At 51.9% G+C, this 19838-nt stretch overlaps 3 protein-coding genes across 3 annotated transcripts; 2 read left to right on the top strand and 1 right to left on the bottom strand.

Moving 5' to 3' along the window:
• Positions 1-540: 540 nt before the first annotated feature.
• On the top strand, positions 541-6262 carry SMAC4_04150 (uncharacterized protein). The gene is made up of 2 exons (XM_003346670.2): positions 541-2138; positions 2338-6262. Exons 1-2 carry the CDS (start codon positions 2032-2034, stop codon positions 5900-5902), a joined length of 3672 nt encoding a protein of 1223 aa, XP_003346718.2. The 5' UTR covers positions 541-2031; the 3' UTR covers positions 5903-6262.
• Positions 6263-7448: 1186 nt separating this feature from the next.
• Positions 7449-9366, top strand: SMAC4_04149 (uncharacterized protein). The gene is made up of 2 exons (XM_003346669.2): positions 7449-8060; positions 8139-9366. Exons 1-2 carry the CDS (start codon positions 7722-7724, stop codon positions 9171-9173), a joined length of 1374 nt encoding a protein of 457 aa, XP_003346717.2. The 5' UTR covers positions 7449-7721; the 3' UTR covers positions 9174-9366.
• A 2869-nt stretch (positions 9367-12235) lies between these two features.
• SMAC4_04148 (uncharacterized protein) lies at positions 12236-13564 on the bottom strand (the record flags this gene model as incomplete). Its single annotated transcript, XM_003346668.2, has 1 exon — positions 12236-13564. The coding sequence occupies one exon, from the start codon at positions 13562-13564 to the stop codon at positions 12236-12238; it is 1329 nt and encodes a 442-aa protein (XP_003346716.2).
• Positions 13565-19838: the final 6274 nt, after the last annotated feature.

Below are 19838 nucleotides of genomic sequence, written 5' to 3'. Positions count from 1 at the left end.
CATGAACTTTGAAAGGTGCGATGAACCTGCAATTAGGGTTCTACTTTGACCTCAACTTTCCTGTAATTCTCCTGTAGGTCCAATTTGTTCCTTGGACCTCGTCCTGGATCCCCGCCAACTTCAGTGGTGTTCCAATGTCGTGGTTCTGTCAAGTGTCAATGCGACTCCCTCGGCGACATGGACACCTCGGATAAATCTCCCCATAGTGGACTCCACCGACAGTATCACCGCCGTCACCATCACCACCAAGCACCGAGTCCATGACACCTTCGCTTCAATTTTTCTATTGACGAGCGAGGAGCATGAAGCTGGAGACGTAACTAGGTGATGGTGCTGCTGCTGCTGCACCTGATCGGGGTCCGGAATCGACACCATACACACAATGATTGTACACATCACATTTCTCTTCTCACCACTGCATTTCCTTCCCCCTCCAATCACGACGCCGGCGTCGATTCGTGTCGGGGACGCGATTCGCTGAGGGGCTGCAAATAGAGTGCTTTCACGATATCCGCGACATCGGCATCCGATAGTGAAGCATCGTGGCCGCCGCCCGTGGTTGGCTAGGTCTCTACACGTGTAAAAGCCGCCGCCGCCGGGACGTCCTTTTGCTTTTCCCCGTTGCCCGTCTCCCGTTCGCTAGAAGCAGGCCACACAATGGAACACGATGATGGGGGAAGTTGGGGACACAGGCAGCCTGGACACAAAAAGTGTGTTCTAGCCCAGCCCTGTCAACACGTCCAGTCCCGCAACTAAGGTAGGAATGGGAAGCGTGCGTCTCCCAATCTCGCCCGCTTTTGCCTCTCTGCCGCGCTCCATGATAAACCCACCAACCTAACCTATTCCCTCTTTGTGTTCTTGTTTTTTTCTCCGAAGCGCTTGTCTTGTTCCTGTTCCTGTTCCTGCTGCTCTTCTCTGCTTCTTCTTCTCCAGTCTCATTCCGTTCCCCCCAGACACCAAGCATTTGCCCGGGGCCACCACCGCAGATCTTCGGTCGCGCTTCGGACGAGGGATCTGCTTGTTGCGATCCACCTTTTAGGTCACGGTCATCGTGCCATCTCTTTCCTCCACCTTGGAGTCCTCCACTTCGTTTCCATATTGGATCCCCAAATCCAACCACGACACACAGCACTTCTCATCTCTCCCCTTCCATTCTTTGTCATTCCAGCCATCGCCTCCGAACACACAAACTACTGTACGCGCCACCCAGGTACTTCCCCTTTCATGTTTGCGCCTGTGTTTTGGTGACGCCTGGGTCGAGTCTGATACGACGTCAGGAACCAAGCCTAGCAAAAGAGCGAAATCCTGTGCTTGCGCAGCTTCCAGGTTGTCCTTCGAGATCGACATGCAGAATTAACCCTTAGAATCATCGCCTCAATATTTCCCCATACTTCCACCTCTCCTTTTGGCCAGTCCTGCCAGTCTAGAACGAAGGATCTCTGACGTACCGATTGCTTGCACACCACCTGACTACTCATTCCAACCTAAGCCATCTTGACCGTTATTCTTCAAAACCCTTTTTCCGAATCCCGAAAATGATCGTTGCCCTCAAATCACTTTCAACGGCATGACCGATGCATAGGTAGTTATGCTATTGCACGTCTGTTAAGCGCGTCTCTGCTCTGCTTCTTGCACGACACACGGCAAGCCAACACAAGAGAAAGGAGAACAGAACCTCAAAAGTTTGGAGGCTCATTCATCATTGGACGGAAGCTCGGATATCAAAGAAAATCTTATCTAGGCAATTTGGCCACGCCGGACAGGAACCAACAAGCCGCGTACCGCTCAAACCCATACTTTGGTTGTTTCTCCAGCTGCCAAGACTAGCTTCCATCATCAGCTCACACATAGCCTTCCCCGCCATCTTGGAGGTTTGCCAAGCGTCACCACTCCTCAAGACCAACCTCACTTCTCCTCATCCGTCCCAACAACAGTCCTTGGACTATTCACCTCAGGTTCTACCCAGGGGCCGGACTGAAACAATTCTCCCAAAATTATCTGGCAAACCATCATGGTTTTGCTATAAAGATAATGCCCGAAATGACCCTGATAACCGCACCCCTGCCGCCTCCCAAGCAGATCCGCTTTGTAAACAACCAAGGCCAACCCCCTTCCAAGAGGCGGAGAATCAACGCAGCGTACGTATCCCCCCTTTTATATACCACATCTGTCTTATGATATATGCTTCGTCCCATATTGTAACCCACGTGGCCGAGAACGCCCCTCTATCAAGCCCGCTGCCCGAGGAAACAAGGAGGAACCGGCTGTATGAAGATGAACAAGAGAAACGATGCATGATTGTATTTGGGCTCTGTCTAAACCGAATTATCTGAACAGATGCTTGACATGCCGCAAGCGGAAGACCCGATGTGCCGGTGAGAAACCGGTCTGTTCGACCTGCACCAAGAACGGTCATCAGTGTCAAGGTTATAACGATCTGGTTGAGCGAAAGAAGGAGGACGGCCGGAGCAACGGCATAACGAAAATGACGAAAGGTGATCACAACAACGTTGCCGGGGTAAAGAGGGAGGCGGATGATGATGAGCATTCCGACTACGAGGACGAGGAGGAGGAAGACGACCTTCCGCAATGGAAGAGCAAGACGGCCCCGGCAGGCAAAACGGCCGGCTTTGCTGTTGTTGATGGAGATGCTTCCATGAGGCGTGATTCGATCCCAAACCACAATTATTCAGGCACCCGACCACGAGGACCTAGTAATGATTGGGGTCAAGATTCAAGGTCACCGAGTTCTACAAGAACGGCGAGACAATCCAACTCAAACGGCCGCCGATCACCGACACTGCATCACAACCACACCGTACGAAGAAGGGACCGTATACCATATTTCCGTTATTTCGGTCCCACGGCTATTGTCCCTGGGTTCAAGCAAAACCTGCCCAAAGAGCCCTCGCATAGGGACCCACGGTTTATGAGACCTGGCTCGTCAGTCGCAACGACACCGACGCCACCACATCACATACAGCCCAGAACGATCCAAGAAACACTCAAGGATATTCCTACCCTGGAAGACATGCCAGTATACTCCACCGACGACTCTAAGCCGGTACCCGAAATCATCAAAGTCTTGGTCAAGACCTTCTTTGTTCGTCTGGGTTGCAATTATCCCTTCTTGAAAGAGGAACGCTTCATGCGCCAGCTTGAGGCGAAGCAGGTAGAGCCCATCCTGGTCGATGCCATATGTGCGCTGGCTGCCCGGTTCTCTGAGCTGCCTACCTTCACCACGGAGCAGGACGGCACCAGAGTGCCCAAATCCGAGTATGGTGATGTTTTCGCTCAACGAGTCAAGAATGCCACTGTTGACACATGGTCCTGCCCGTCAGTCGCGGCTGTCCAGGCCCACCTGCTCATGGCATATGAGGCTTTCGGCGCAAACCAAGACAGTGCACTTTGGATGTATCTGGGTGCTGCTATCCGCATGGCTCTTGACCTAGGGCTTCAGAAGCAGGAGGGTGTCAAATACCAAGGTTCCCGTGATCCGTGGTACACCAGGAGGTGGCTGACTAAATACAACGATGACGGGAGCTCGCCTACGGACGACCAGGAAGAGGAGGAAGCAATTAGTCAGGAAGAACAAAAGGAAGTGGAGCAGGCACGCATCGACACGTTCTGGGCAGTCTTCATGCTGGATAGAATCATCTCCTCCGGCACGGGCAGGACAGTCACTTTGCGAGACGATGACATGGATTTGGAGATTCCCGAACCAACTCTCGATGAACAAGGATGGCCAGATCCCTTCCCAGCTTGCATCAAGATAATTCACCTCTACGGTCGAGCGTCAGATGTTCTCAACAACATCAGAAATGCGAATGATCTTACGGAGGAGAGCATGAAGAAGCTGCGGCAGATGGAAAGCGACTTGACGATTATCTATTCGAAACAACACGAGCGGCTGGTATTCAATACGCACAACTTCAAGCACTATGTCGAGGCTGGCCAAGGCACCATCTTCATACTGCTTCATTTCTGGTTCCATGCCATGATCATCATGCTCCATGAGCCAGCACTGCTCACGCCATTTGGTAAACTCACCAACATCCAGCTGCTGTCTAACAGTCGTGAGCTGGCCAGATCGAGCGCGAAGACCATTGCGGATATTGTTGCGTTTGCCGAACTCATCGATCCTCAGAGCTACATTGGTAATCCGTTCACTTCGCAGCCGATCTTCATCGCCGGATGCGCCTTCCTCAAGGAATCCGCATTGAGTGCTTCAAGCCCACCATCACGCGAGCCATCACCAGGACCCAGCAATAAGAGTAACCCCACTTCAAGGACACATAGCGGACGTTTAGGCATACCGACCGAGAATAGGCCGCGACACTCCTTGCTCACTTCAGCCGCGGCTGCAAACTACGCGCGCTGTTCCCAAGCACTTTCACGCGTTGAACAGTACTGGGCAGGAGTCGGGTACATCATCAACGCCATGGAGCAGAGGTCACAGGGCATTGAAGACTGTGAGACGTTTGCACCGGGTGAGCTCGAGCGTGTGCTTGCTCGGACTCGCCAGGCTTCGGTTCAGCGACTGATGCAGTTTGAGAACCCGATCCCACCTTCGCCAGGCGTGCCACCTATTGCCTTTTCGCTTACTGGTACGACGAACTCGCCCAACTCGAATCTAACGAGGCTGTATACGAACCCATCCGGCACGACAAACTCGCCTAGCGCTAACTTGACGAGGTTGTATACGAACCCATCTGGAATGACGAACTCGCCCAACGGCAACTTGTCGAGGTTAAATCCAAACACGTCCAATCCCTCCGTGTCCAATCCTTCCATGCCACGAGCTGCTTCGCCTCTTCCGCCTCCACCGCAACCTACCACGGCCGCGACGCCACCAGGAAACATGATCTATGATCCGATCCGACAGGATACGCCAACGGTGATGTTCCATCCGCCGCCGCCATATCCGCAGCCTGCTGTTTCGGCAGTAAGGTATCAAGGTCGTTCATCTTCGTTCAACCACCTCCGCGATAGGCGTTCCACTTCCACTCTAAGCAGGGGAACATCCCTCAAGTACGAAACACCAGGCTCAGATGACATGACGGTGGGATCAGACAGTCCAACCATCAGTGAATCGAACTTCAACGCCTATGGGAAGAGTCTCAGCCCAGCCTTACCACCGCTCGCGCCTCCACCTCAGCGGCATTCATACATGAACACTCCATCAACGCAACATTCAAGCAACACTCCATTCGATAACGCCCTCTTATCGCCCTCATCGGGAACCATGACAGATCCAGGAGGGATGCACCATCAGAATCAGAATCAACATCACAATAACCATCAACAGCAACAGCAACATCATGGGCACAGTGGTCATAACGGCTCGCCTTCCTACCAGAACCAAAACCAGAATCCTTACCAACAGCAACAGCAGCACCATAACTCATACGGCAACGGCAACCACAACAACAATACCAACAACAGCAACGGCGATACTCACAATGCCTGCTATCCTCAACCGACGTCAAGGCCCAGCCCCAGCCCTGGACTGGGCGTAGTCGACCCCTTCAATCAAAACACCTTTTCCACAGGCCTTTACTCGGCATTCACGCCCGACTTCATGTTTGAGTGCGACGAGATCAACCTCCAAAACCTACCGGACGTTTTGGGTCTGGACCCCGTCGGGGACAGTAACATGATGGAGTCACTATCTAGTATTGACGCGTATGCCTGGTGTGGGCTATTTGACGAGAGCTTTATTACAGGCGGCGAGGGTAGCGGGAATGGCAGTGGGAATGGGTCGGGTAGTAACGGCAACGGTAGAGGAAACGATGATGATAGTGGAGGAGGACGGCGAGGAGGTGATCATGGAAATAGGCATGGGAACGGACAAGGAGGAGGTGGTGATGGACAAGGTGGTGGTCATAGACAGGGACACTGACAGATGTCGATGACCACGATGATGATGGATAGTGGTGGGCGGTGAATATGATGATGGCGGATGGGAGGCAGTTGTGAGTAATTTGTGAGTCAACTTGAAGGGAACAACGAGGTATAATATGGGAAATGATGCGTTAGTAACAAGGAATGAAACAAAGACGGAACTGGGTGGCTTGGTGCGGTGGTTGATGATTAATGATAAATACGCTGAAGTAATATTAGCTTTTGACAGCTTTGGATAACGGTGGGAAACACGGGAGGCAAAGTTGAATGGATAGTTTGGTGTCGGGTGCAGTGGGTTGGGTGAAATAAATTGGTTTTATGTTCATGAATTCGAGTGTGCAATTTCAAACGGTTGTGACTGAACAGTCAAACGCAGACAGACATGCATCAACTTGCGGAGCGCGACAACCATCACAACTATGAAATTGCCTATGCTACCCACCAACAGCCTCACACCAACCATTAACTAAAACAATTTTCTTCCCAATGTCCCAACCACTCAGGCCAGGAATCAAAGTGAAAAAAAATGAAAAAAATTGGTAGCGTCTCTTTGAGTAGCGTGTCATCCTTAGTGCAGGGGCCATGCTAATCTTCTCTGTATCGTTTCAAATTGACCAAATTGCCCCGAAGGGCGAAGAAAAAAAGAGAGGAAAAAATAGTTAAAAAAACGGTGTTGGGTGGACGGGGTTTTATACCCTCTTTGTGGGAGTCTGGGGAGCAGGAAGAGGAAGGGAGGGATGGTCTGTGCACGGGTGAAAGTTTGCGGAGGGAAGGGGGTTTGGGTGGAGTCTTTTGTGGGGGTCTGGCACTTGGTGGTGAGAGGCTGACGGGCTGGCGGGCTGACGGTGGCAGGTGTGGCTGGAGATGCAAGAGGATTAACGGTGCACGCTGGTTGGCGCTGGCAGCTGTGACGCTCAGCCACGTCTTGTGAAGAGGCAGGAATGCGGCTGGGAAGGTTGTGGCTGAGTTTCTCCTAACCCTTGCCCAAAGAACGAGTTGAGTCACGGCTCAGCGCGACCGGTCCTTCATCCCATGTCCATCCGCTGCAACGACAGCACGACAAGGAACCGCAAGCCGGAAGGAAAGTCAAGAATCAGGTTCATCCGGATTCACCGCTCTTCACAGTCTTCGGAGCCGAGAAAAGACCACGACATCCTCAACAAATCCAACCTCTCCAGATTGTCTCGACCCGAGGTGATCCACCTTTGTTAGATCAGATAAGGGGGACCTTGATGGATTTGCACAACTTGATTTGTCAAAAAGATCTAATCGATAAGGCTCGTCGCATGCTCATGCAATGGATGGACCAAGCCGAAATTTCGAGAGAACCCCGAAATCGGTCCCACTCCGCATCCTAGCGAGAGGCCTTTTTTCTGTCCTGTGACAATGACTGTTTGTGACTGATGAAGATACCGAGTCACGATAACCAGGGGTGGTTGTTACTCACATGGTCTGACTGATTTTGTCTTTGACTAGTCAATCGCTTGTTGTTGTCGTTGTTTTTGTAAATAACTTCGTTTTTCCGGCGTCAATTAAGCTTTTATTGTTGTTGTTATCGTCGTTGTTGTGTTTGTTGTCTTCTCGTCCCTGTCTATCCCGTCCCTGTCTATCTCGTCCCCGTCGCCGTTCGTTTCAGCGAATCCACTTATACGTCGTCCTAATCTGGGGTCTTCCTCCACCCTATCTCTTCTACTGTATCTACCCTTTCCCTCCCTTACCGGTTGAGCCTCTTCTCTCTTACATCCTCCGTCCCTCTCTATCCCATCCTATCCGGCCCGGTCCCTCCTCTCCGTCCGCCCGCCCGCCCATCCGTCACCATGGCCTTCCGCACCGCCCTCCGCCGGGTCGCCGCCGTTAATGTGCCTGCCACCCGTGGCCTCGCCGGCGCCGGTGCCGCTGCTGCCCGCCGTGCCTATGCTACCACTCAGCTCACCCACCCCGACCCCACCGAGGACTCGGCCAGCGGCAAGATGGTTCGCGAGCACGCTCCCTACATGGTGACCACCTACTCTCGCCCTCCTCCCGTCTTCGTCAAGGGCAAGGGCTCGTACCTCTGGGACTTGGAGGACCGCAAGTACCTCGACTTCACGTCCGGTATTGCCGTCAACTCGCTCGGCCACTGTGATGAGGAGTTTAGCAAGATCATTGCTGAGCAGGTGCGTCTTTCTTTCCTCTCTCTTTCCCTCCCGTTTCTATTTTCAAGATGGTCGACTAACAAAAGACTTACTTCGCAGGCCCAAGAACTAGTCCACGCCTCCAACCTCTACTACAATCCCTGGACCGGCGCCCTCTCCAAGCTCCTCGTCGAATCCACCAAGGCCTCGGGCGGCATGCACGACGCCTCCTCCGTCTTCATCTGCAACTCCGGTTCCGAAGCCAACGAGGCCGGTATCAAGTTCGCCCGCAAGGTCGGCAAGGTCCTCGACCCCTCCGGCAACAAGGTCGAGATCGTCTCCTTCCAGAATGCCTTCCACGGCCGCACCATGGGTTCCCTGTCCGCCACGCCTAACCCCAAGTACCAAGCGCCGTTCGCGCCCATGGTCCCCGGTTTCAAGGTCGGCACCTACAACGACATCGCCTCCATCGACTCTCTCGTCACGGAAAAGACCTGTTCGGTGATCGTCGAGCCCATCCAGGGCGAAGGCGGCGTCATGCCCGCCACCGAGGAATTCCTCGTGGCCCTTGCCAAGCGCTGCCGCGACGTCGGCGCCCTCCTGCACTACGACGAGATCCAGTGCGGCATGGCCCGCACCGGCACCTTCTGGGCGCACTCCTCCCTGCCCAAGGAAGCCCACCCTGACATCCTCACCACTGCCAAGGCGCTGGGTAACGGTTTCCCCATCGGCGCGACCATCGTCAACGAGCACGTCGCTAGCAAGATCAAGGTCGGCGACCACGGCACCACCTTTGGCGGAAACCCTCTCGCGTGCCGGTTGGCGCATTATATCGTCGGTCGCCTTGCGGATGGCAAGCTGCAGGAGGGCGTCAAGGCCAAGAGCGAGGTTTTCCTTCAAGGATTTGAGAAGTTGAGGGCCAAGTTCCCGGAGCTGATCAAGGAGGTTCGTGGCAAGGGACTCATTTTGGGGCTGCAGCTGAGCGAGGATCCTACGCCTGTTATCAAGGCTGCCAGGGAGAGGGGACTGTTAGTTATCACTGCGGGAACGAACACGCTTAGGTTTGTGCCGAGCTTGTTGGTTAGTGAGCAGGAGATTGAGGAGGGGCTGAGGATTTTGGAGGGGAGTTTTGAGGCTGTTATGGTTAAGGCTTAGATTTAGGGTCGGACTTTGTAGGCTTGGGGTTGTTTGTGTGCTTAATGTTTGAGCGGGTGTGAGTGTTCATAGACGGTTGTTTTCGGGGTAAACATAAAAAGGCCTGGCTGGGATGGATGGTCGGATGGGTGGTGTACGGTTGACGGTGTTTCTTTCGCAAAATGGGATGGCAAAAAAAGTTCAAATTCTTTCACATGTTTGCCTCCATTGCTATTCATCGCTCCTACTGTTGATGTCACAGCTGCCCAGGTGAGTCTGGCTACCTCTATGCTCAATAGTAACAGCTGTGATGGAAGGAGATTGATCGATCGTCCAATGACGGCTCAGCCATGCCGTCATGTCTGAGCCCTTGTGATCCGGAAGGAATGCGTCTCATAATGAACTAAGAAAAGCTCATCCGGTCCGAAATCTAGACTCACTTCAGAATATAGTTCCTGAACAAGTAAGACACCTCTGCGATGCCACTTTACTTCTCTTCTTGACGACTTGTGTCAGAGTTCAAATTACCGGCTTGCTGGCCTCCGTGGTTGGTGTACCTGCTGCTGATAAGAGCTTTTTAGTGTGTCCTTTACTCTCTCGTTGTGTTGGAGGCAGGTCGGTCATCGGCTATTGAGGGAAGGAAGCCATACTCGTCGTGTATGAGACCTGGAGTTTGGGAAGGAATGTGTCTGTCTCATCTCTATTGACCAGTGACTACACAGCAGAAACATACATCGAAGTCTAGACCTTGCTTAGCATAGTAAGCCACGGCTCCTTCCTGGATATCAGCTACACCTCAAACCCGGTCGTTATGTTTTTGTCTTCGATCTACACGCCAAGCTGTCCTTGTAGATGAATACTTCCATCTACATGCACCTCTAGTATGTCTCCAAATGTACGTACTTTCACGGAGCACTTACCCAAAATGCTATCGAGTAGGAAGGAGTGACAAGACAACCCCTTACTCATCTCCCTCCCCTCTTTACTTGCCATCGGTTCAGGTTTCGCGTTGAGGTGCCGTTGGCTAGTCTAGACTACCAATCTCGAACACGTGAAAACGTGGATACAGCAGAAGGTAACTCAATATCCTCATGACGCTTGTGGACATGTACATGGGTTGGTTTTGCCCGCTCTGCTGGATGAATAATCTAGAAGGCAAGCAAGGGTTGCGGAAGGTGTTCAATTCTATCTATATTTTCATCACTCGATAATGACTCGGATACGGAGATGATTTGGTGATCCAGTCCAGCCTGTCTGTCTATGAAGTGACTTGATGGAAAGAGAATGTAGTGTAGCTCTAGGCAAGACCCGTTCGGTTGGTACCATTGCTGGTCATTACAGGTAATCAGCTCATGTTACTTCCTTCCCTCGTTTGGTCTGGCTCGGTTCGGTGATGAAGTGAGTGCTTCTTCGCCCGGTCTCTAACTACCTGTAGTCCATCTTCCATTCACTGACCTCCTGACTTACTGTATCATCTCCAGCTTGGGCCGGGGCAGCCTGGTGATGATGGGATTAAGACTGATTGATGTCCAGCACCCGACTGCCGTTGGCCATGATGACGGTGGCATTACCGTAAAGTGCCGTGAAGTTTGTAAGATATGCCAACTTCGTGTCTGGAACTTTCTTTGAGAAAAATGTGCGTGCTTGACTACCCTCTACGGTTAATAGCCGCGGCAGCCAGTTCGGCATGTGATGAGTAGGTAGGTACGATTCTAGAAACTGTGACCAAACACTCTTAGGAACCTTAATCTCCGTGTTCCTCCCATCCTACCCCGTCGAGCTGGTGACGAAAGGAAGGTACGGTCGACATCCGATTCATACTTTCCTAGAATGCGTGATAGTCAGAAGCAGTATGGAAGGAGATACCCACCCATCACACCTTCCGCCCCTTCCCCATCAAGGCCCGTTTCACCCTCGAAATCATCACCCCCGAAATCATCCCAGCTCTTGTCATCGATTGGCGCGTTCGATGTGCTCTAGTGTGATCTAGCCCATCCCCAAGATCTGGGGGAAGTAAACACCATCCTGTCTAACACCCATCATTGGGCACCCAAGGCACGGCCCGTGATGAGACCTGATGGGACCTCCCAGAATTCCCATGAAGCTTGTGGGGTTGTTCTCATTTACAGTTCCTAACCGAATTGCAACTCACCCTCTTTGACCACCAGATTGGATGTTTAAAAAGATGCTAAACCACCGGCCCGGGCCCGATAGGTCCGGCAGGTCCGGTAGGTCTGGTACCGGGGGCTGGTTATCTCCGCCGGAATCACGGAGAGCCAGTCGTTGCCCCAAGACCTAGATGTCACTAGTCACTAAAATGCCGAGAGGAGAAGAGGAATCTAATCTTCAGTTCTGTTATTGTGGGACGTTATATCCGTGCAAGTTGTTGTGAGCCAGTCGTTCGTAAGCAATATCAAGCTCGTAGTAAGGACAACGAGCAGTTAATCTTCGGTTCAGTTAGTGACACGGAAGTTCACCAGTGAGCAGCACGAGCACGTATCATGCATGGTTCCCGTAAAATGAAGTGAATGGCAAAGTTTTTTGCTTTTTCCTTAGTAGTAGTTCTATGTACACCGAAACGAGTGAATCCTTTCCCCTTCCCTTCCGCCTTTTTCTTGGTATCCATGAAGTAGCTTGCCTCCCTTTTTGTCATTTCATCATGAAATTTTGAAAATGTAAAACGCCTTGTCATAAAATGTTGTCTTTGCTCTTCTGCTCTGCTACTGCCACCACACACATGTCCAAAATCCGTTGTTTGTCCAACGAGTTTAATCTTGATCTTGTAATATTCAGAAAAAAAAGGGTTTGGAAAATGTACGACCCATCCAAGTAGGTGTGTACAATGTATAAACTGTCGGCAAAAAAAGAATGTGCGAATTGAAAAGTTTTTGAAAATCCGATCCCGTCATGAACAGGGATGGAGAAATGCGCGAAGAATAGCCAGCTAGCTGACCAGATATCTGAATATTGCAAGAAAAAGAACGAAAAGACAAACGGAAAAATGGAATTGTTACATGCGGGGTATCATTTTGTGCTGTGCTTGCCTGTTCTCTAAACGGAAAACTCCCTCTTAGTTAAAAAACTTAGTTGGAGAGGTGAGCGTGGCCGTGACGCCTCTGGTAGCGACCAAGCTTGGGGCCGTTGCCGAGGTGCTTCTTGGCGATCATCTTGAGCTGAGCACTCTCACCGGCGGAGCAGCTGGTTCCCGCAGACAACTGCATGACGGTGGACCAGGTGCCGCTGGCGCAGCGCTGGAAGGAGGAGCCGGCGATGCAGTTCCAGGCGCCCTCGGAGGTGCAGGCGGCGCCGACAGCGTAGGCACCAGCGGCAGAGCCGTTACCAGTACCGTTGTCGGGAGAGGTGCCGGTCGCAATAGGAGCGGGAGCACTGACGACGACGGTGGTGCTGGGCTTGGTGATGCTCTGGAGAGTGGTCTGGACGGGGGCCTGGGTAGTAATAGCAACGGCGGGAGCGGAGACGGAGGCGGAGCTCACGACAGCGGCGGCGCTAGAGCTAGGGGCGTTGACGATGTCGGTGGCGGAGGGGAGGAAGATGCCGCCCTGGCTGGGACCGTCCGAGGGAACAGTGATGAAGATACCGCCGGGGTTGCCGCCAGCAGCAGCGCTGGTCTGAGCGGGAGCGCTGGTGGTGACGGGAGCAGCAGCAACAGAGCTGGCGCTGGAGCCGGAACCGGAACCAGAGCCAGGGTTGCCAGCAGGAGCAGAGGCACCGCAGCTTCCCTCAGGACCCTTGACGGGAGCACCAGAAGCTTCAACCACATTAGGGCCGGGCTGGGGGTACTGGACGTCAAAGTTCTCGTCGGTCTTGCAGCCGTTTCCGATGTTGGCAACGAAGATTTGAGGGCGAGTGGAGAAGGCGGTAGTGGCAACACCACGCTTGTTGTTAGCAGCGATGGTGACGGGCGCGCAGTTCATGTACATCTCGCGGTTGCCGATGCGGTTGTGCCAGGTCCAAGCAAAGATGGCCTCGCCGGCCTGAGTGTCGGTGGGGATGGTGAAGTCGTACTTGCCAGCGAGAGGGCAGTTACCGATGTAGGACTCGATGACGGTGAAGCTGGCGCCCTTGTCGTAGCTGAGAGAGAGCTGGCAAGAACCGCCGCCGTGGGAAGCAGTGCCGGCAGTGGTCATGTTGTAGGTCTGACCAGGAACAAAGGTAGCGGTGCTCTTGCCGGAAGCAGTGCCAAAGTCGACGTGGTAGCCCTTGCAAGGATAGTCGGCGCCGGTGTCCTTGAGGGGAGCGGTCATGGAGTAGTCGATGCTACCAGGGTCGGCGTTGGGGTTGAACTTGGACCTGAAGGGGGGAGGGAAGGACATTTCGATGTGGGCGGAGGCGATCTGGGCACCTGCAAGCAGGGTGGCCACGAGGCCGGTGGTGAAGGTGTTGTACATCATGTTGATGGTGTTGATCTAATTCTTCTTTTCTCTGAGGGAGTGTGATTGACCGTAAAAGTCGAAGTCTTGTGGTCGAGTTTTTGGAGTGAGAGAGTGAGTTGCACGAGTCTTGGAGTTGATATTGGTTGCCGGGTCGATAGATGAGCACTGCTCTATGCTATTGACGCAAGTGAACAATAGGAAGGAATGAATAAGGTCGTGCCGTTCTGTTGAGTGGCTAGTCAGGTATTGTGGTGAATGGTTCGTCTGAAGAATGGGTTGTCTGAGTCAGGACGAAAGTCGTAGTGAAGCACCAGGCTAGTGAATACGCTTTGAGACAATGGCTGAAGAGCCGAACAGGACTGGAATGTAGAGAAGGTTGGTTTTTTGAAATCCCTTGACGGGGTGGTGACAATAAGAATAGACTTGGAGTCGAAAATGAGAGAAGAAGACGTGTAAGGGAGTGTCGTGATCGACCAGAAATGAAGATGAGGTGTATCGGGGAGCTGGATGACTTTTATGTTTCCCAGCTGTCGGTTCGTCCAGAGTCGATTGGGTGGGAGGGGCCGTTGCCGGTAGCGCACCATGCAGGTACTTTTTTTTGTTTCGAACGCCACTCACTGGACACCCACTCGGCGGATCTAGTGTAGCCCAGTGTTTACATGCCCTGTCTCCTCCCCCTTCACCCCTGCGTCGTCCACACAGCCTGACAACCTTCTCCACCTTGGGGGTCTTGTCACTGCAGGTACCGCGCCGTCTGACGACGCTGAGTGGTCTACCGGTACGGATTGGATATCCCGGAGCACCTTGGTTCACTCGTGATGGAATGGCCACTCTGGATCAAGCTTTTTGGTTTTCGGGCTTCTGGAAATGTCGCGGCCTTCTCCTAGGGTTGCCGTATTGGGAAGATATGGCCGCAAGTGTGTGAGTGGGCGGCGGGTGAGTGGGACGAGTGTATCACCGGCTCCTGTCCAGTGAATGGCTTGTGATGCCGTGTGCTTGGATGTCTATGATCTCCGTGCAATGTGTAATGTAGAACTGAAAAGTGGTATTGGCAAAACGTGAGACGCACTCGACCGTGTTATGTGGCCGCCGTTAATGGAGTCATGAGGATGATCACTTAAGAGGTGGCCTTCTCTTGGACGCAGAGCCGCCATGGATGAGACTGAGGAGACCAGCCATGGCAACGTGACTGCCATTCTTTGGACTGTAAGGTTTAAGGTTGTCGCCGGGTTGTCAATCCCTCTCAAAGCGCGCGTTCAGCAAAAACAACAGGCGCATGCTCAGCGGCAGTGGTGCAGTAGCAGCGGCAGCAGACGCAGTGAAGCAGTCAGGTCAGCGGCATGCAGCATCCAATCGTCCAATCCCCATGCTTTGGTGCCTGGCTTGGTCGACTTTGCACCAACAGCTGGCGGCCCTTTGCTCCCCGTGATTGGCCGGGGCAGAGTGGCAGCCGGTGGAGCCAGCTGGTATGGAGCCGCCCGATTGGCAGTTCGGCAGAACCATCTTTTTTCGCGAGGGGCCTCCAGAGAATCCAGAGAATCCAGGAAGCCTCTCATTCTGAAACGTTCGCCCCCCTTCCTCGCTAGACTCGCACGCATGAAAGGGGCCAGTGCCACACCTCTCATCCGTTCTTCCTATTGGTTAGACAATACCTGTCAAGACGGCCAAATCTTCGGAGGACCAGAACAGCGGTGGTTCGTGGGCTCGTGGTCCGATGGCCATCAGTGAGGTGGTTGACGAGTCCGAAGACGTCCCAAGACATGCCATCCCGCTCTGTCCGCCATAACATGACCCATGATGCCCGTCCATATCCCATATCCCCGGGCTGTGTTAATCCCTCACTCTGGAATTAGTCAACGAGTGGACAGCACGCCATGGTCCAGAAGCAAGTCGCCTGTCTGAGGACGCCGTCAACAGCAAGATGATCGGCAGGGACCACTGGAAGAACTGGGACGACAGCGGACGACAGCGGACGACAGCGGACTTGGGTGATCAACCGGCAACCACTACCACCATCACTCGGATTCTGAAGCATCTAGCCGCGGAGCAATCGCTCAATCGCCGGATGATCAACCGAGAGGCCGTTGTTTCTACGCCCGTATGCCGTATCCCATTATAATCTGTGATTCTCAGCATGGAAACATGAAGACTTTTTCCGGTCTTTGACAACGGCCCCCATCATTCACATCCGCCAGACATACAGCAGGACAAGTCATGACTGCTGCGGCAAGCGGCGTATAATCCAACAACACAGTCACGGCGTCACCGCCCAAACGTAGGTACGCAATCGCAAAAACTGCTTCCTGTTTCCTTCCTTTTCCCAGCAAACGGACAGAAAGAAAGACGTAGAAAAAAATAAAAAAGGTCGCTATGTGCGGCGTCACACAAACAAGGGGAGACGACAAAATCAACAAAGTGAATCCAGATGCTCGAGCCAGTCGTATCCCGAATTAATGCCATGACGCAGAAAAGTGGCTGTGTGAGGCGCATTCAGCCGCTAGCTGAGGCCACCACTGTGGATGGAGTCTGGTCGGGTGCCTTCAGCTCCCGTCAGGCGATGGTCCCAAGTCAGCTCCTCCACCGATCCAGGGGTTCTTGACCCCAGGTTTTCGGTTTCATGTCTTCGGGTTCCCCTGGCTCTATCCTTTTGTTATCACATCAAAAGTTGGAGAGGATACGACGATGAGACAGGGAACATGAACAAGTGCAAAAAGAGGAGATGATGGGTGGTTGCCACCGTCGTCCGAACCGCCGGCCGCCCTTTCCACTGGAATGGAGGCTCTAAGACTTGAACAAGGGACGAACACCTCTCTCGTCAACGATGGTTTTCTACACTAGGTATGGAAAGGCAAAAATAGCGCCTGTAAAACCTCATCTCACAGCCTCTACATCGACATGTACCACATCGACGACGGGAAGGATTTCCTTTCCCTCTTTTCTGTCCTACACTGCACTGCACTGCATTTACAACTCAGGAGACACTGTCCGTGTTACAAAGTACACTACAACCGAATCCCCCTCCTTCCCGAACGGGATTCCCTGTCCGACCCCGACTGTACCCCTGGAAAGCGGCGCCGGCACACACATATGTACACACAGACACAACACATGTTCACATTCAGCACAATGATCAAAGTTGCACACCGAGGTGGTGTTGGTTGTCCAAAACACGATTGCTTCTGATTGTCAACTGCCGGTGACGGAGAGCTAAGCTCAAGTCAAGCATTTTTCCCTAACTTTCCCTACCTCTATACTAGTTTCAACTGGCAAGGCCATGGAAACAGAAACAAAAGAACGCCGCATAAAGTGATCTCCAATTCTAGCTTTTGCGCCTCGGACATTTTTGTGTTCGTTTACTACCTAGCGACTAAGCCACATGGGACCTTACGAGACTCGTCGATGCTCGCGAGACTTGCGAAACTTGAGAGGGAGACCCCAACCTTTGCTGATAATGCAATGTTCAATAGAGGGTTCGTCTCGGGTCGGGAGGGGGTATCACTGGCGCCCTCTCGCGCGCGTGTTTCAAAAAGAGGTGGTGACGGTTGATTTGACGGGATGATTGGCCGGACGGACGGCAATTGAGTTGAGACTTGCAGAGAATTATTCCAATGTTCCAATTGGAAGAACTGAAAGGGAGTAACAATGATCGAAGCAAAGGCGCGATAATCTTGATCAATTATCCTTCCACAATTCCAAAGTTGGATCTTGACTTGGAACGGTGATGGAATGTTGGCTCGAAAAACATACCACAAGTGCTGTACACGACGCTGAGTATAAGCTGACAACCTCAACTGCTTGCTTGACATTGTTCGGCAAGCAGCAGATTGGAATAGATCTGGGTTTCTTCTAAACACTATTCTCGCTGCTGCGAATTCTCACTGCTCCCTTGTTGGCCCCCAAGAATAGGAATAGGAATCACCGCCTAGCTGCACGTACTTTATATTGCGGCAACGTCGTTGGTATGGCACGGTATGGGATAGGGTACCATTGACAATACTATTTCCACAACAGACCGTTGCAGCTACATACATACCACTCCCGTCTTACCACACCACATCAGTGCAGAAGCATTACCTGCTTGCTACTGTACCTGCTACCAACTCATGCAAGTCATCTTCCGTCTTCCATCTTCTGTACCTAGCATCACCATGATCATCATCATCAACTGGCCAACTGGCCGACTGGGTAGGTTGGTGGGTAGGTATGTCGTGACACCCACCACCTTCTACCCTCGCACTCATTGCATCGTCACTCAAGTCACCCAAGTCAGATGCTTACACTAGATAGATGCCTTGCGTACATTGGGGCCTACATAAACAGGTAACATAGGTAACATAGGTAACGCGGGGAAGTGGGAAAAGATCGAAGCCATCGAAGGAATCGAATCGACGGGATCTCTTTCTTGTTTCTTGGTCTACGTATGTCAGACTTTTGTGTCCGTTGCCATTTGCTATCGGTATGGAATCGCGAGTTCGACACCAACCACCACTCACTCATCATGGCATTACACACCTCACGCGGCTCGGTTCGATTGATCTTGTCTTCCATCGACACTACCTGATAGGTACTCGACCTAACCCACAGAGATGGGTATCTCTCGAGCGACCCTATCTATCTATACTCGCACCACGAGGCAATGAATGCAGTGTTATTATTGATTTGTGACTGCGTTAGACCATGAGCTCGTAACATCTGCTCCCGCTGACAACCGTTCTCGATAGATATGCAAACAACCATAACGGTGACCCAAGTCTTCTTACAAACGTATTACTCGAGTCTTTGACGTGTCACTCGCGGGTGGGGCAGGCGTCTAGACCCCCAGTCGACTCCAGTCGACTCCCGTCGAGTTTTTGTTGAGTACGAGATACAAGACATGAGATACAAAAAAAATGCCTGGAAAAGTCCTCTGTGCCCGATGGTGTGGCACTTGGGAACCCCCAATGGGATTCCCGTGCGCCCGTTTCTGTGCCACCTTCAAATTAGTATTTGTTGGCGATGGCGATGGTGAGGCAGACATACCGTTACCCACTTTCCCACTATTGGGAGATTTGAGATTTGGTCTGGATGAGTACCTACGATCCTTTTGCTTTCGGCGCCGCGTGTCAAATATTTGGGGGCTTTTTGGGTGTTCAGTAGGCCAGTTTTGGTGTGTTCAATACTTCAGCTTTGAATTGAAAATGAGGCTTGCCACATCTTGATGTACTAGAAGTCCCTCCAACAAAGAAGATATGGCACATGAAACTGGGATTTTGAAGACCACTAGGTATTCAGTTTGGTTTCGAGAGATTACATACGATGCTCTCGTTGAGGCTGGAAGGCCATCCATCATATTCTCAACTATTTGTGGCCTTGAGGGTCTGTACATACCTCTACAGTCTAGACTTAGATTTCACTCCTCAACAGCAAAAGGAACCATAATAATTTTCTTACTCGAATATAAGATGATATAGCCGTTCATAATCCTGATAACATGCAAGCCTTAAAAGTTATATTATATGCCTCTCACCTCCCTCCTACCTGCTTCCTACCTTTAGACAATAAATTGTTCCCAGCATCGTCGCGCCCTCCACCTGGACGTACTTGTCAATACTTCCTCACGACAAACTACCCAACCCGATAAAACCTTTCACTCTAATCATGCCTCACACTTCAGCTATACAAAGATTTATTTCTGATACTCCAGGTTTCAGATCAAGCACTCACTCCGAGGCTGAATGGTGGAAACAATGGCCATTGATAAAAGTGTCAAAAAATCCGGGGAGGCAAACATTGTACCCCCCTACCTGATCAGGAAGAGAAAAAAAAAACCAGTCAAGCCGCATGCATCATTTCTCACATTCGATTCGACCACTCACGACCTCCATCCCTTTGTTTGGTGATTGCTTATTTGGGCCTGTCTCTCTTCGTTGCTTTTTCCTCTCTAAGCTCTAACAAGCAGCAAAAGCAACCACAAATAGTAAGAGGGGGCTTTACATGATGTGAGCAGCCCGTAAAGTGACGAGAAAGGAATTCTGCATGGTTTTCTCCAAGATATCATATCGTTGCTAGATAGGTAGGTATTGTCTAAAAGCAATCATGACTCCTCAAACAACTTGTGTAAGCAGCTGTCACCATACCTAACCACCATCGCTACCATTACCACGACCATCAAGCATCCATCAAGCACCCATCACGTCCAACTATTTCTTCATTTCTTTAATTTTGTGCTATTGACTCTGAGTCACCAAACAACCATCAGTCAGCTAGTTGACAAGTTTAATCTCGCTGCCATGTCACTGCCATGAGCCGTACG

This window comes from Sordaria macrospora, chromosome 5, assembly GCF_033870435.1.
Source record: "Sordaria macrospora chromosome 5, complete sequence".
Lineage (NCBI taxonomy): Eukaryota > Fungi > Ascomycota > Sordariomycetes > Sordariales > Sordariaceae > Sordaria > Sordaria macrospora.
This window is presented reverse-complemented; position numbering and strand designations above follow the sequence as displayed.

Excerpts from the sequence above, each read along its gene's own strand:
- SMAC4_04150 (XM_003346670.2), top strand. The coding sequence starts at position 2,032 with ATGCCCGAAATGACCCTGATAACCGCACCCCTGCCGCCTCCCAAGCAG. Across the intron at positions 2,139-2,337 it reads AGGCGGAGAATCAACGCAGC|ATGCTTGACATGCCGCAAGC; the intron begins GTACGTATCCCC and ends TTATCTGAACAG.
- SMAC4_04149 (XM_003346669.2), top strand. The coding sequence starts at position 7,722 with ATGGCCTTCCGCACCGCCCTCCGCCGGGTCGCCGCCGTTAATGTGCCT. Across the intron at positions 8,061-8,138 it reads GCAAGATCATTGCTGAGCAG|GCCCAAGAACTAGTCCACGC; the intron begins GTGCGTCTTTCT and ends CTTACTTCGCAG.